Source organism: Rhinoraja longicauda, chromosome 8 (assembly GCF_053455715.1).
Source record: "Rhinoraja longicauda isolate Sanriku21f chromosome 8, sRhiLon1.1, whole genome shotgun sequence".
In the NCBI taxonomy this organism is placed as follows: Eukaryota; Metazoa; Chordata; class Chondrichthyes; order Rajiformes; family Arhynchobatidae; genus Rhinoraja; species Rhinoraja longicauda.
This window is the reverse complement of record NC_135960.1, coordinates 27,691,424-27,707,981: the sequence shown is the minus strand read 5'-3', so window position 1 is coordinate 27,707,981 and position 16,558 is coordinate 27,691,424. Positions and strand designations below refer to the sequence as shown.

Sequence of the window (16,558 nt, the reverse complement as noted above, 5' to 3'; positions counted from 1 at the left end):
AGAGAAAATGCTGGGATCTATAGGCCAGTGAGCTTAACATCTGTAGTTGGAATGTTACTGGAGAGTATTTTGAGGGATAGTATATACAGTCATTTTGATGGACAAGGGCTGATTATGGATAGTCAGCATGGTTTTGTATGTGGGAGGTCGTGTCTTACAAATCTGATTACGTTTTTTGAAGACATGACCAAAAAGGTCGATGAGAGCAGGGCTGTAGATGTTGTGAAAATGGATTTCAGTAAGACATTCAACAAGGTCCCGCATGGTAGGCTGCTCTGGAAGGTTAGATTGCATGGGATTCAAGGAGAGATTGCTGAATTGATAGAAAATTGGCTTCATGGAAGGAAGCAGAGGTTGATGGTGGAAGGTTACTTCTCGGACTGTGATTAGTGGTGCGCCTCAGGTTTCGGTGCAGGGCATGTCAATGTTTGTCATCTACATCAATGATTTGGATGAGAACATGCATGGCAAGGTTAACAAGTTTCCTGATGATACAAAAATTGATGGTTTTGCAGATAGTGAAGATGGTTGTGAAAAATTGCAGCTGATTCTTGATCGATTGGCCATTTGGGCTGAGGAATGGTTGATGGAATTTAATACCGAGAAATGTGAGGTGTTGCATTTTGCGAACTCTAACATCGGCAGGACCTACACAGTGAATGGTAAGGCTCTGGGGAGTGTCGTACAGCAGAGTGATCTAGGAGTGCACATGCATGGTTCCTTGAAGGTCAAGTCACAGGTAGATAAAGTGGTCACATTCATCAGTGAAAGCATTGAGTATATAAGTTGGGAGGTCATGTTGCAGTTGTATAAGACATTGGTGAGACCTCATTTAGAGTATTGTGCTCAGTACTGGGCACCATGTTATATGAAAGATGTTGTCAAGCTGGAAAGGGTACAGAGAAGATTTACAAGGATGTTGCCAGGACTAGAGGGGTTGAGCTTTAGGGAGAGGTTGAGTAGGCTGAGATTCTATTCCTTGTAGCACAGGAGGATGAGGGGTGATCTTATAGATATTTATAAAATCATGGGAGGAATAGATCGAGTCGATGCACAGAGTCTCTTGCCCAGAATAGGTGATTCGAGGACCAGAGGACATAGGTTTAAGGTGAAGGGGAAAAGATCTAATAGGAATCTGAGGGGTATCTTTTTCACACAAAAGGTGGTAGGTGTATGGAACGAGCTGCTAGAGGAGGTAGTGGAGGCTGGGACTATCCCAATGTCTAAGAAACAGTTAGACAGGTTACATGGATAGGACAGGTTTGGAGGGATATGGACCAAACACAGGCAGGTGGGACTAGTGTAGTAGCTGGGACATGTTGGCTGGTGTGGTCAGCCATGGCGGTTGCAGCGACATGGAAATGGTTGAGGAAGCTGTGTCGATCGACGATGAGGAAAGAAGAACCAGCCGGAAAGTGGCGTGAGCAGCCATCGGTAGGTCAATCAACTAGAACAAAATCCGTTATAAAGAGGTCCATTAAAACGAAGGTTCATTGTAATATAATTTGATACTCTTGTTATTTTCTGGCTTAGCTATTGGAATCATACTGATTTTACATTTATCTATATTATGGGTGCCCCGTTGTCATTAGCTGGTCCCTTTAAAGCATAGATCTTTACTGCACAGATGGAGGAAATGTTTCCCATCAGCAAAATAAAATGTATTCAATAAGATCAGCAATTCAAGGAAGTATCAATTTAGCACACTAGAAACAGTTGGTAATATTTTTGTAGTGCTAGGAAAAGGACTGACTTCATAGAATGCACTAAATGCAACATTTTCTGATTGCTTTTGTGTCCTCCAATGGTTCTTTTCGGATCTGAAAAAAGTACCAAAACAGATGAAGCAGAAGCTTTTCCCAAATGGAAACCCTTTTGGAGCACCACATTTGTCTCAGTTTACACGTTTAGAACATCTATACCATGGCAAACTATAAAATTAAAAGTCAGTGGTTTGCAGCTTGCAGACCACCAATCCTGCAGGGAAAATGGAGGGGAGAATTACCAAACAATATTTATCTACTACTAATTAAACACCAAATAAACAGGTGAAACGGTGTTGAATTTCTCATTGTGTTTCATCTAATTTGGTTCATTAATACCCTAATCTAAAATTTCCACTACTTTATTCTCTTCCTGTAATTATAAAAGCTGTTTTATTTCAAATATGATATTTGTCCACTTTTCTCTTAAAGGTGCAATAGTTTCCATCTCAGAAACTGATTGACAAAGCATTCCACCCTGTACAAAAACATTTGTCTTCATCTCATTGTTCACTTTCTTAGTCACTATTTAAATTCTGTAACCTACCATTGATCACTCAACCAAAAAAATATGCTCTGTCCTCATGGCCTTATCATAATGTTCCATAATTTTAAAGCACTAATTATTCCTTTAAAATCTGGTTTACCAGTTCAGACATAATTTTATGAATTTATCCCATGTACTCTCTAAGCCGTTATGTTCCTCATTTAATATATTGCATTAAATCCTATATTACCCAATTACTGACAGAGTATTGTTATCTCTCTTAAATCGTGAATTTTAAACACAGTTGCTATTGGTCTTTTTATTGCTTTTTCTATCCACAACTGCACTTCCAGAAAATCTGAATTCAGAAGTGTCTCTGATTGTGGGTATTCCTCCAATGTTCCATTGAATTTATGCTTCCATTTCATGATTGCACTCACAATAAATATTGCATCAGTATGGAGCCAGAGTGCAGCTCCCTGCATTAGTGGCACAGGGCATGCTGAGATGGAAAAAAAACAGGGAGTGACCATGTTATTTTACACTAGTTCCACAACATTTCTTGGCTCCTGTGTGAGGACAAAATGATGTTCAACCTCATGTTCAAACAGTTACTGTTAAATTTATATTCACAGCAATAAATTGTTTCAAACCTTGTATTCTTCATCTGCTAGTTCTCTATTTTCCAGAATCAATTGTTTAGCTTTAGAAGAAATTGGATCTCTACCAAGGTGTGACTGCCTGAAAGGTGACACAGAAATGTTTAGTGTGATCACTGGGGAAACTAAATGAAAAGAAAAATAACTGGAAACTGTAATGAATAGATAAAATACTAGTTAAAATGAGTACTTCTAAGTAACCATCTATCAGATAGTATTTTAGAACCAATATATTGAAATTAAAAATAAAACAAAATCACATTTCACATTTCAAACAATAATATAACTCAGTACAATTCTATTTTACTTCCTATTTTACCTTTCACTTACCATTGTAATTGGTTAGCTTGCTCTGACTTGACAATATTGTTGACCTTTTGATTAAACATTGCTTCTTTTGCCTGTCTGCCTTGTGATGCTCCTTGAACGTGAGCCAATGCTTTAAAGAAAAGGATTGTAAATGTGAAAAAAGAGAACTCAAAAATTATATTTTTGTCAGAATTTACAATTCATTTCAAATGATAAGATCCATTTTGATAACACAAAATTTTGAAATGGTAAATAATTTTACAAAAGCACAAATAACCTTTCACATCCCCAAAGCAATCAGCAAATTAACCCAAGGTCAGGTCCTCTAATTCTGTGTGCACTTGATTGGGTGTAATACAAAGGTTAAATCTTTTGTTTGTTCGTTGTTTTTATGTCTTGTTTGCTCTGTAAAGCGTCTTTGAGTTTCCTGAAAAGCGCTATATAAAATAAATGTATTATTATTATTATTATTATTAATTGTTCCCATAATCCACTAACTTTATTTAAAAATCTAAATGTATCGTGGAAACAAATTGAGGTTATTTATTGCACACCTATCATAACTCATATTTTCTCGACCATTAACAGGGGTGAAAGGAGAGAGCATAAAAAATAACTCAAACAATAGAGAGAAAGGGAGAGAGCATTAAAAAAAGAGATTGATGTGGGCAGAGGCAAAAGACTTTAATGAATAAGGCTAATTAATGGCACAAAGATCCTGTGACAGGAGATCCAAACTATTTTCTGAGAACATGAAACAAGAACTCCTCTGCAGCTTTTTGGCTCTGGGCTCAACCCCTGTCTAATACAAGTCAGATTGGAGGCTGTTCTAGTTGGCAGGAAAATGGGTTCACTTCTTATATCCAAAATATTATATTCTCCTAACTCAACAAAAATAGCTCTCTTGTTACCTTTTGGGTAACTTGTCTGCAATAGAGCTTTACATGGGATTACATAGGTAAATTTGATAGATATCCTAAAACTATTGGCATTCTGGAAAAAGCAAGTAAATTTCTGGTTCATGTGCATTATTACAGTCTTTAATGTTTTTTAAAGATGTTACTACTTCATTGTGTCATGTTTGAAGTCTGCTGGATGTGCTCAACATCTTTTTATCAGTTTCTCGCTCACCAATCTCCATAATACATTAGTGGTTAATCAACTGACTGCCTTCAGAGTGTCTCATTGAGAGTAATTCTGAAGAAGGGCAAAAACGTCACCCATTCCTTTTCTCCAGAGACGCTGCCTGTCCTGCTGAGTTACTCCTGCATTTTGGGTTGATCTTGAGAGTAATTCTCCATTATCAGACTCTGACAATGCCATCTACCCCCATGGAGCATCTTCTAATTGCTGTTATATTTGTCAGAATAAATAAACAAATGAAGTCCTGTGGAATGTGAGAAATGGGTTTCTGTCACAGGCTAACAAATGCCTGTAAATAGAATTAAATAATCTTAGCAAGAAAGGACATAAAGCAGTGGAGTAACTCAGCAGCTCAGGCAGCATCTCTGGAGAACAAGGATAGGTAACATTTCGGGTTGAGACCCTTCTTCAGACTTATCATAACGGGCAGAAGAAACCTGGATCTTTTGACAGGAAGATGTTTGGAGCAAAAAACAGAAATAAGAATAATAGGTTTGAGTCTGATTTGAAGAGTAGTTTGAGGATATCTACAATTTGAGAATTCAATGTTCATACCATTGGGTTGTAAGCTTCGCTGGTGGAACATGAGGTGCTTTTCCTCCAGTTCGTGTGTGGTCTCATTCTGACAATGAAGGAGGTCCATGGCAGGAAGGACAGTGTGGGAATGGGAAGGGGAGTTAAACTGGTTAGAAACTGGGAGATCCAGCCGGCGTTGGTGGACCGAGCGTAAGTGTTCAGTGAAACGGTCGCCGATACTACACTTGGTCTCATCAATGTACAAGAGGCCATATTGAGAACACCAGATGCAGTAGATGTGGTTAGAGGAGGTTCGCGTGAACCACTGTCTCCTCTGGAAGGATTGCTGGGGTCCTTGGATGGAGGCCAGGGAGGAGGTATAAGGACAGATGTTACATCTCTTGCAGTTGCAGGGGAAAGTACCTGGGGAGGGCGTGGTTTGGGTTGTAAGGCATGAGTGAATCACGGAGATGTGGAGGGAGCAGTCTCTGTGAAAGACGGAAATGGGTGGGGATGGGAAGATGTGATTGGTGGTGAGATAACATTGGAGAAATCTACTATAAACCTACGACTCCCTGCATTATCTGGACTACACTTCCTCTCACACTGACCTCTCTGTCCTGGCCCACCATTGCCAGAGTGAGGCCACATACAAACTGGAGGAACAGCACCTCATATTCTGTTTCGATAGCTTCCAACCCAATTGTAGGAACATTGAATTCCCAATTTTTAGTCATCTCTAACTAACCACCCCCTACTTTCTTCTCCATCCCCCCTCCCCTACCCGACCCCCCACCCCCACAACCCCCACTGGGCCTCACCGAGACTCCCATGTATTTTTCCCACCGACCCCCCCCCAGCTACTTTCCTCCGCCTAGCTTTACAATCCGTAACTTTAAAAACCTGTCTCACACCTATTGTTCTTATATCTGGCCTTAGTTCCAACCATCAGGCTGTCAAAATATCCCTCTCACCTGTGTCGACCTATAACTTGCCACTTTTCGTACTGCCTCTCCCTTTCTTCCCCCTTATAATCAGTGTGAAGAAGGGGGCTCAACCCGAAACGTCACCTTATCCATGTTCTCCAGCAATGTTGCCTGACCTGCTGAGTTACTCCAGCACTTTGTGCCCTTTTGTGTATTAACCAGCATATGCAGTTCTTTATTTCTAAATCAATCCAAGAATTTCTGTCCTTATATTTACAATCATTTTTACTGCGGACACAGTAATCAATGGCTATGTGGGAAAGATGAATTAAAGTAGCAGGCAAAAATGGATTGAGGGGTTAATTTCAGACTATAAGTCAAGGAAACATAGTTGCCAAAGGTGCAGTGCTGGTGGGCAAGTTGGTGAAAATGTAATTGAAGCAGAATTAAAGGAGTGAAGTGTTAAATGATAGCTGTGGGCTGGAGAAGGCCATGGAGCTATTTAAAGTAAGAGTATGGGAAATGTAGGGCCAATTGGGCCAATGTAGATAAGCAATAGGAATACACAAGGAATGTATTTTCATGTCTGCAATGAGAATACAATCATTGGGTGTATATATTATATGTGCTTTGGAGTTTAGAATGACGGAAATAGTATGACTGAAATCCTGCTAAAATCCAAAACCATTCATTCTTCCTGTTTTGTATAGAAAGAATTATCAAAAATTATCCAAAACAAAATGATCTTTTACTTGCACGTAATAAAGAAATGTTGTAAATAATAATCATGTCTCTGATCAAGTTGCTGAATTACCCTCTCGCAGATCTTTAATTCGTAGTTTGCCAGGTTTCTGGTTTAATACAAGGGCAACAGCATGTGGATTCGACAAATCTGCTGGAAACTTTATTTCCTGATAAAAATAAAACATGTATTTATCCTTTCACAATGCAGTTTAATGTCAATTTTATAGAACGTAAGTGGTTATTTTGGAATTAAATAACTGTGACTGAGTACATGAATCACGAGTTCTCCTCTTCTGAGTATAGAAAAACAACTATTCTACTGAATTCCTTTATTTTGTATTTGTTAAGATTATGCCTTTCTCGCCATGAAAAACAAAATACCCATCCACATGCAAAGAGTCTGTTTCCTTCTATTCCCTGTCTGTTTCCTTCTATTCCCCGTCTGTTCAGGCTACATTATGGAGTGTTCCACTCTGAAGAAATGGCCAAATTACGATTTTTCATAACGTAGTCGTGTCAGTGGCATCAAGAAATGCAAGTTGAAAATCATTCTGTGCTGATTTATTAAGTCTCTTCATGTTAATTCTGTGAGAGTGAATTTTATTCCATACCTCAAATTTTTGGGCTGTGATTTGTGAATTCTGTAAGGGCAATACATCTCTCTATGTGTAAAAATACTTGTCTTGCAAATCACTTTTAAACCTATGCTCTCCAGTATCTGAGCTTTCCACTGCGCAAGACTCTGACTATCTACTCCATCCATGCCCCTCATAATTGTATATATTTCTATCATTTTGTCCCTCCAGAGAAAACAATTCACGTTTGCCCAACATTTTCTTAGATCTGATACACTCTAATCTGGTGAACATTTTCAGTAAATATGCTGTTCTCTAAAACAGCACATTAATAAGATAACCATCTTCTTTCGCCGTATATAAAAATGTGGATAAGATATCGTGTGAAATACTGTCAATGTGTAGGAGTTTTACTGAAGATTTGTTAATAACGTAATTTTTTTTAATTTAAACTACACAGACATTGCTTGATTTTTGTATGAAGATATTTGTGGAATGCCTTGAAACTGGAAGGTACCAAATGTAGCTGCACTGTTAAAAGGAGAGAGAGAGAGAAAAAAAATAGATTACGGACCTCCTTTCCTCAATAATGCAGTTATCTATTCAATTGAGGAAATGTAGGAAAGTTTCATTGATTGTTGGGAAGGCAGGTTTATTGTATCAAACAAGATTAAGAAGACAGTCCAAATTCTCTTCAGATTATAATAATAATAAATGTTCTCATTGAAATATACAAGATTTGTACAGGTTTTGGCAGTGTTGCTGCAAGGAAGATATTTCTCTGGCTTAGGACAAGGGCTGACAGTCTCAAATTGCCATTCAGAGCAGAGAAGAGAAGAATTATTTTGGTCAGAAAGCAGTGAACCTTTGGAAATATCTACCGAATAGGGCTGTGGAGGCTGTTGTTTAGGTTATTCAACACAAAGGTTGATAAATATTTGGATATTAAGAGAATCAAGGGATATGCCATCCAAATCGTACGGTAAAGTAATTCTCGGACAAAAGATCAGCCATGACGTTATTGAATGGTACATACTGGAGAAAGTTTACTTCTGTTTCTATGTCATCAATTCTGCTATTCACTTTTGTCACCATCTCTCCAGGTCTAAATAGAGCACAATGTGAATGGATGAAATTGCTCATTTTTGCTAATAAACTGAGATGTAGAGATATCTGTATGTCCGTAATTTGTAATGGGCTAATTTGCAAGTACAGCAACTAATTAGGAAAACTAAATAAATGAAGTAGAAGGTAGACACGAAATGCTGGAGTAACTCAGCGGGTCAAGTAGCATCTCTGGAGAGAAGGAATGGGTGATGTTTCGGGTCGAGACCCTTCTTCAGACTGATGTCAGGGGAGGGGGTGGGACAAAGATAGGATGTAGTAGGAGACAGGAAGACTACTGGGAGAACTGGGAAGGGGGAGGGGAAAGAGAGGGACAGAGGAAGTTAGAGAAGTCAATGTTCATACCGCTGGGGTGTAAACTGCCCAAGCAAAATATGAGATGCTTCTCCTCCAATTTGTGCTGGGCCTCACTATGACAATGGAGGAGGCCCAAGACAGAAAGGTCAGATTGGGAATGGGAGGGGGAGTTGAAGTGCTAAGCCACCGGGACATTAGGTTGGTTAAGGCGGTCTGAGCGGAGGTGTTGAGCGAAATGATCGTCAAGCTTGCGCTTGTCTCGCCGATGTAGAAAAGTTGACATCTGGAACAGCGGATACAATAGATAAGGATGGAGGAGGTGCATGTGAACCTCTGCCTCACCTGGAAAGACTGATTTGGTTCTTGGATGGTGTCAAGGAGGGAGGTAAAAGGACAGGTGTTGCACGGTTGCAGAGAAAAGTACCTGGGGAGGGGGTGTTTTGGGTGAAAAGGGACGAGGGAACCAGGGAGTTATGGAGGGAACGGTCTCTGCGGAAAGCAGAAAGGGGTGGAGATGGGAAGATGTGGCCAGTAGTGGGATCTCGTTGGTGGTGGCGGAAATGTTGGAGGATAATTCGTTGTTTGCGATGGCTGATAGGATGGAAGGTAAGGACAAGGGGGACTCTATCCTTGTTACAAATGGGGAGAGGGGGAGCAAGAGCAGAGCTGTGGGATATAGAGGAGACCCTAGTGAGAGCCTCATCTATAATGGAAGAGGGGAACCCCCGTTTCCTAAAGAATGAGGACATCTCTGATGCCCTAGTCTGCAGAAGGGTCCCGACCCGAAACGTCACCCATTCCTTCTCTCCAGAGATGCTGCCTGACCCGCTAAGTTACTCCAGCATTTTGTGTCTACCTTCGATTTAAACCAGCATCTGCAGTTTTCTTTCCTACACATCTTGCCGCTCCACTGCGAATTCTCCTCAAGGTATGTCTACTTTGAAGAAGTTCTCCTCCTCTCTTTGACGTGATATAGGCATTATGCTCTCTCGCTGCTCCCCCTCTGTGATTCCTTCTGCCCTCCAACTCTATAACATTTAACAGTTAACAGTAACAGTAAAGAAAAATCACAGTAAATGATGACAATTATCCTTATCTTTATTTTTTATTTATAATGAATGTCTCTTGCTATCCACTTTGCTCCTGTAACACTGCAAATTTCCCCGGTGTGGGACAAATAAAGGAATATATTATTATATATTATTATATTATTAATCCAGACCCGCTACCACAGTCATGTGTGCTTTCTTGGGACTTGCATGTGCCTCCATCTTTTACCTCGGGGATTCCAGCTCCAGTTCCAGACCTCCCAATTCAGACCGAAGCCGGACTACAGGTTCTGACAGTCTATCTGCTGCTTTTCCCAACAGTTCTCCTTCCGTGCATTGCGTTCTACGCTGGCTGCAATGGCGATGCGCCGGCACTAGCAGGCCCTCGCTCTGACTCTCCCGCAGCTCCGAGCCTCACTCACCCACACCTACAACGGGCCCCAACGCTGGATCCATGCCCTCAACAACGCTTCCTCTCCTCCCTGGACTCCACTAAGGATCGTAAACTCGCTCGCCTCCAGTCTGCTCCCTCCACCGATACTCCCCGACTCGACTGCCCGCAGGCCCGAGGCTCCACCGCTGGTCCGCGCCGCCTGCCCGAACACCACGAGGCCAATTCCCGCAACGCCATTGCTGCCACGAGGAGCAGCAGCCAGACTCACCGCTTTCCCGACCAATCTCAGGACCGGACCACCGAAGTCGCCGCCTTTGCCGACCTTCACCGTCTCCACGGGGCCACAACCGCCGCTGCCGCCGACTTCGAAGGTTTCTCCATGGCCGCAACCACCGACCTCTATGGCCTCCCTGAGGCCGCAATCGCCACTGCCACAGACCTTCACTGCCTCACCGGGGTCGCCGACTTTCACCGCCTCACCGACAGTGCCGACCGCTGCTTCCTCCCCGGCCATCCGCTGACCGGACCTACTGACGCTTCACCCGCTGACTCGGACTCCAGTTCCCCGCGGGCCTCCACCAGCGACTCTGCCGACCCTCGTCACTCCACTGCCCAGCAGCGGGCTGCAGCAGTCTCCTTACCCGAATCCCCGACTCAGAACCGGGCCCACAGTTCCCACGAGGCAGACTCCCACAGCACGTATTTTGACTCCGCTGGGTCCTACTGCCCCACCCCCTCCAGTAGTGAACCTCAGCAGGGGTTCCACTGGGTCTCCCCCTTCCCCAGCTAGCCAGGTGGCCCTAGCTATTCCCCACCCACACAATGGTCCTCATGCCCTCCTTCTCTCTGAAAACCAACCATCCCCCCAACAGACATCGCCTCGGCCTCCATCTGCCTGCTTGCCTTCATCTGACCCCAACCCTCACACTTGCCGGGTATTCACCATCCCCCCTGACCTCCCCCTTTCTGATACCAAACGGTCTGTCCTCAGCAGAGACCTCATCTTTGTTCCCCTCCGCCCCCAACTCAACAAGTTCTGGGTCCGCCACGATACGGAGCTTTTCTTCTGTCGCTTCCGCCTCCGAGCCTTTTTCCATGGGAAGGAGTCCTCATCACCCAGTAATGACCCCTTCTCCCGTCTCCAGCGGAACTCCTCCTCTTGGATTCCCCCGGCTGGCCATCTACCTTCACGAGACCTTTTCATTTCTAACTGCCGGTGTGACATTAACTGCCTCAAATTTTCCACTCCCCTGACTTACTCTGAACCTCTCCCCTCCTGAACGTGTAGCCCTCCGCTCACTCTGCAGCATCCCCGACTTAGTCATCAAACCCGCTGACAAGGGAGGTGCCGTGGTAGTTATGCGCGCAGACCTCTAACAGACTGAGGCCAGACGACAACTCTCAGACACCTCCTCCTACTTATCCTTGGACCATGACCACACTGACGAGCACCAGGCCTTAATCTCTAACATCGTCACTGATCACACCACTTCCGGCTCTCTGCGCTCTAATGCCTCCAACCTTATCGTTCCCCAGCCCCGCACGGCCCGATTTTACCTTCTCCCTAAAATCCACAAACAGAATTGTCCTGGCAGACCCATTGTTTCTGCCTGTTCATGTCCCACCGAATTAATTTTCCCCTACCTCGACTCCATCCTATCCCCCCTGGTCAAATCCCTTCCCACCTATGACCAAGACACCTCACATGCTCTCCTCTCCTCAATAACTTCCATTTTCCAGGCCCCCACTCCCTCATCTTTACTATGGACATCCAGGGATGATGAAGCCCTCCGTTTCTTCCTCCACTGCAGAACCAGCCAATCTCCATCTGCCAATACACTCCTCCGCCTGGCAGAGCTAGTTCTTACCCTCAACAAATTCTCCTTTGACTCCTCCCATTTCTTCAAAATCCGAGGCGTAGCTATGGGCACTCGCAAGGGCCCCAGCTCTGCCTGCCTCTTTGTAGGGAACAATCCCTGTTCCAGGCGTTCACTGGCCCATCCCCGAACTCTACCTCCGCTACATTGACGACTGCATTGGTGCTACCTCTTGTACCCATGCAGAACTCACTGACTTCATAAATTTCACCACTAATTTCCATCCTGCTCTTAAATATACTTGGACCATCTCCAACATTTCCCCACCATTTCTGGATCTCACCATTTCCATCACAGGAGACAGACTAGTGAACGACATCGACCACAAACCCACTGACTCCCATAGCTATCTTGACTACACTTCTTCCCACCCTGTTTCCTGTAAAACCTCTATCCCCTACTCCCAATTCCTTCGTCTACGCCGCATCTGCTTCCAGGATGAGGTGTTTCATACTAGGGCATCAGAGATGTCCTCATTCTTTAGGAAACGGGGGTTCCCCTCTTCCATTATAGATGAGGCTCTCACTAGGGTCTCCTCTATATCCTGCAGCTCTGCTCTTGCTCCCCCTCTCCCCATTCATAACTAGCATAGAGTCCCCCTTGTCCTCACCTTCCACTCCATCAGTCGTCGCATACAGCAAATTATCCTCCAACATTTCCGCCATCTCCAACGGGATCCCACTACTGGCCACATCTTCCCATCTCCACCATATTTCTGCTTTCCGCCGAGACTGTTCCCTCCGTAACTCCCTGGTCCACTCGTCCCTTCCCACCCAAACCACCGCTTTCCCAGGTACTTTCCCCTGCAACCGCAGGAGACGCAACATCTGTCACTTTACCACCCCCCTCGACTCCATCCAAGGACCGAAACAGTCTTTCCAGGTTAGGCAGAGATTCACCTGCACCTCCTCCAACCTCATCTATTGTATCCGCTATTCCAGAGGTCAACTTCTCTACATCGGCAAGGCCAAGCGCAGGCTCGGCGATTGTTTCGCTCAACACCTCCACTCTGTCTGCCTTAACCAACCAGATCTCCCGGTGGCTCAGCACTTCAACTTGCTCTCCCATTCCCAATCTGACCTTTCTGGCCTGGGCTTCCTCCATTGTCATAGTGAGGCCCAATGCAAATTGGAGGAACAGCATCTCATATTTCGCTTGGGCAGTCATCACAATATGATAAGTTTTACTCAACAAATTGAGAGGGAGAAGGGAAAATCGGAAGTGTCAGTATTACAGTATAGCAAAGGGGATTACAGAGGCATGAGGCAGGAGCTGGCCAGAATTGACTGGAAGGAGGCCCTAGCAGGGAAGACGGTGGAGCAGCAATGGCAGGTATTCCTGGGAATAATGCAGAAGTTGCAGGATCAATTTATCCCAAAGAGGAGGAAAGATTCCAAGGGGAGTAAGAGGCACCCGTGGCTGACAAGGGAAGTCAAGGTAAGCATAAAAATAAAAGAGAAGAAGTACAACAAAGCAAAGAAGAGTGGGAAGCGAGAGGATTGGGACTCTTTTAAAGAGCAACAGAAGATGACTAAGAAGGCAATACGGGATGAGGTACGAGGGTAAACTAGCCAATAATATAAAGGAGGATAGTAAAAGCTTTTTTAGGTATGTAAAGAGGAAAAAAATAGTCAAGGCAAATGTGGGTCCCTTGAAGACAGAAGCAGGAGAATTTATTATGGGGAACAAGGAAATGGCAGACGAGTTGAACCAGTACTTTGGATCTGCCTTCACTAAGGAAGATACAAGCAATCTCCCAGATGTTCTAGTGGCCAGAGATCCTCGGGTGACGGAGGAACTGAAAGAAATCCACATTAGGCAGGAAATGGTGTTGGGTAGACTGATGGGACTGAAGGCTGATAAATCCCCAGGGCCTGATGGTCTGCATCCCAGAGTACTTAAGGAGGTGGCGCTAGAAATTGTGGACGCATTGGTGATCATTTTCCAATGTTCTGGAATTCAGGATCAGTTCCTGTGGATTGGAGGGTAGCTAATGTTGTCCCACTTTTTAAGAAAGGAGGGAGAGAGAAAACGGGAAATTATAGACCAGTTAGTCTGACATCAGTGGTGGGGAAGATGCTGGAGTCAATTATAAAAGACGAAATTGCGGAGCATTTGGATAGGAGTAACAGGATCGTTCCGAGTCAGCATGGATTTACGAAGGGGAAATCGTGCTTGACTAATCTTCTGGAATTCTTTGAGGATGTAACTAGGAAAATTGACGGGGGAGAGCCAGTGAATATGGTGTACCTTGACTTTCAGAAAGCCTTTGACAAGGTTCCACATTGGAGATTAGTGGGCAAAATTAGAGCACATGGTATTGGAGGTAGGGTACTGACATGGATAGAAAATTGGTTGACAGACAGAAAGCAAAGAGTGGGGATAAATGGGTCCCTTTCAAAATGGCAGGCAATAACTAGTGGGGTACCGCAAGGCTTGGTGCTGGGACCACAGCTATTTACAATATACGTTAATGACTTGGATGAAGGGATTAAAAGTACCATTAGCAAATTTGCAGATGATACAAAGCTGGGTGGTAGTGTGAACTGTGAGGAAGATGCTATGAGGTTGCAGGGTGACTTGGACAGGTTGTGTGAGTGGGCGGATGCATGGCAGATGCAGTTTAATGTGGATAAGTGTGAGGTTATCCACTTTGGTGGTAAGAATAGGAAGGCAGAGTATTACCTGAATGGTGTCAAGTTAGGAACGGGACGTACAACGAGATCTGGGTGTCCTAGTGCATCTGTCACTGAAAGGAAACATGCAGGTACAGCAGGCAGTGAAGAAAGCCAATGGAATGTTAGCCTTCATAACAAGAGGAGTTGAGTATAGGAGCAAAGAGGTCCTTCTGCAGTTGTACAGGGCCCTAGTGAGACCGCACCTGGAGTACTGTGTGCAGTTTTGGTCTCCAAATTTGAGGAAGGATATTCTTGCTATTGAGGGCGTGCAGCGTAGGTTTACTAGGTTAATTCCCGGTATGGCGGGACTGTCATATGTTGAAAGACTGGAGCGACTAGGCTTGTATACACTGGAATTTAGAAGGATGAGAGGAGATCTTATCGAAACGTATAAGATTATTAAAGGGTTGGACATGTTAGAGGCAGGAAACATGTTCCCAATGTTGGGGGAGTCCAGAACAAGGGGCCACAGTTTAAGAATAAGGGGTAGGCCATTTAGAACTGAGATGAGGAAAAACTTTTTCAGTCAGAGAGTTGTGAATCTGTAGAATTCTCTGCCTCAGAAGGCAGTGGAGGCCAATTCTCTGAATGCATTCAAGAGAGAGCTGGATAGAGCTCTTAAGGATAACGGAGTCAGGGGGTATGGGGAGAAGGCAGGAACGGGATACTGATTGAGAATGATCAGCCATGATCACATTGAATGGCGGTGCTGGCTCGAAGGGCCGAATGGCCTCCTCCTGCACCTATTGTCTATAATAAAATGAAATAGTTCATTGCTCGAGGAATTCAATCTAAAAGTAGGGAGATTACAAGTAGGGAGATACAATATTGGTGAAACCATATCTGGAATTCTATGTACAGAACTGGTCCCCATATGTAAGGAAGGGTGTAACAGCATTGGAAGCAGTTCAGAAAAGATTAACACACTGTGGCTCGGCTGGTAGATCTGCTATCTCACAGCGTCAGAGACCCAGATTCGATTCTGACCTCTGGTGGAGTTTGCACATTCCCCTGTGATCACGTAGGTATTCTCCATGTACTCTGGTTTTCGCCCACATCCCAAAGACGTGCGGATTGGTAGATTAATTGGCCACTGTAAAATGCCCCTAGTGTGTTGGGAGAGGATGCAAAAGTGGGATAACATAGAACTAACGTGAACAGGGGATCGATCGTCAGCATCAACTTGGTGGGCTGATGGGCCTGTATCCATGCTGTATTTTTTCAATCAATTAAATCAATTAAGTAACACCTGGAATGGATGGGTTGTCTCATGAAGAATGATTGACAGACTTGGTTTGTATCTGCTGTTTAAAATTGTTACAGAAGACATGATTGAAATGTATCAGAATTTAAGAATCCTTCGTGTGGATAAGTAGAGGATATTCTTACGGGAGGTTCAAGAACAAGAGGTCACAGTTTAACAATAAGGACTTACCCATTTATGACAGAGATGACACAATGTTTTTTCTCTCAAAGGGCTGGAAATCTTTGAAAGACTATTGGGTTTGAGTTTAGTTTAGTGTACAATGAAAAGCTTTTCATCAAAGGGCAATGGAAATATTGACTTTGAATTACATTTGCTGCTGAGATAGATAGATAATTTTTATGCAAGGTGGTGTTAGGTTACTATTGTCAGATGGGAAAGTGGAATTTAGAAGGATGAGAGGGGATCTTATAGAAACATATAAAATTATAAAAGGACTGGACAAGCTAGATGCAGGACAAATGTTTCCAATGTTGGGCGAATCCAGAACCAGGGGCCACAGTCTGAGAATAAAGGGGAGGCCATTTAAAACTGAGGTGAGAAGAAACTTTTTTACCCAGAGAGTTGTGAATTTGTGGAATTCTCTGCCACAGTGGGCAGTGGAAGCCAAATCACTGGATGGATTTAAGAGAGAGTTAGATAGAGCTCTAGGGGCTAGTGGAATCAAGGGATATGGGGAGAAGGCAGGTACGGATTATTGTTTGGGGATGATCAGCCATGATCACAATGAATGGCGGTGCTGGCTCAAAGGG

The 16,558-nt window shown here is 43.8% G+C and overlaps 1 protein-coding gene across 1 annotated transcript in view; it reads right to left on the bottom strand.

Moving 5' to 3' along the window:
• cfap221 (cilia and flagella associated protein 221) overlaps positions 1 to 16,558 on the bottom strand; it is a 110,263-nt gene that overhangs the window by 46,243 nt on the left and 47,462 nt on the right. Inside the window, exons 10-12 of the mRNA XM_078404428.1 lie at positions 6,618 to 6,714; positions 3,240 to 3,348; positions 2,904 to 2,991 (exon numbers count right to left, since the gene is read on the bottom strand). Coding sequence (XP_078260554.1) covers positions 2,904 to 2,991; positions 3,240 to 3,348; positions 6,618 to 6,714 — 294 coding nt within the window. The remainder of the gene's footprint in view (positions 1 to 2,903; positions 2,992 to 3,239; positions 3,349 to 6,617; positions 6,715 to 16,558) is intronic.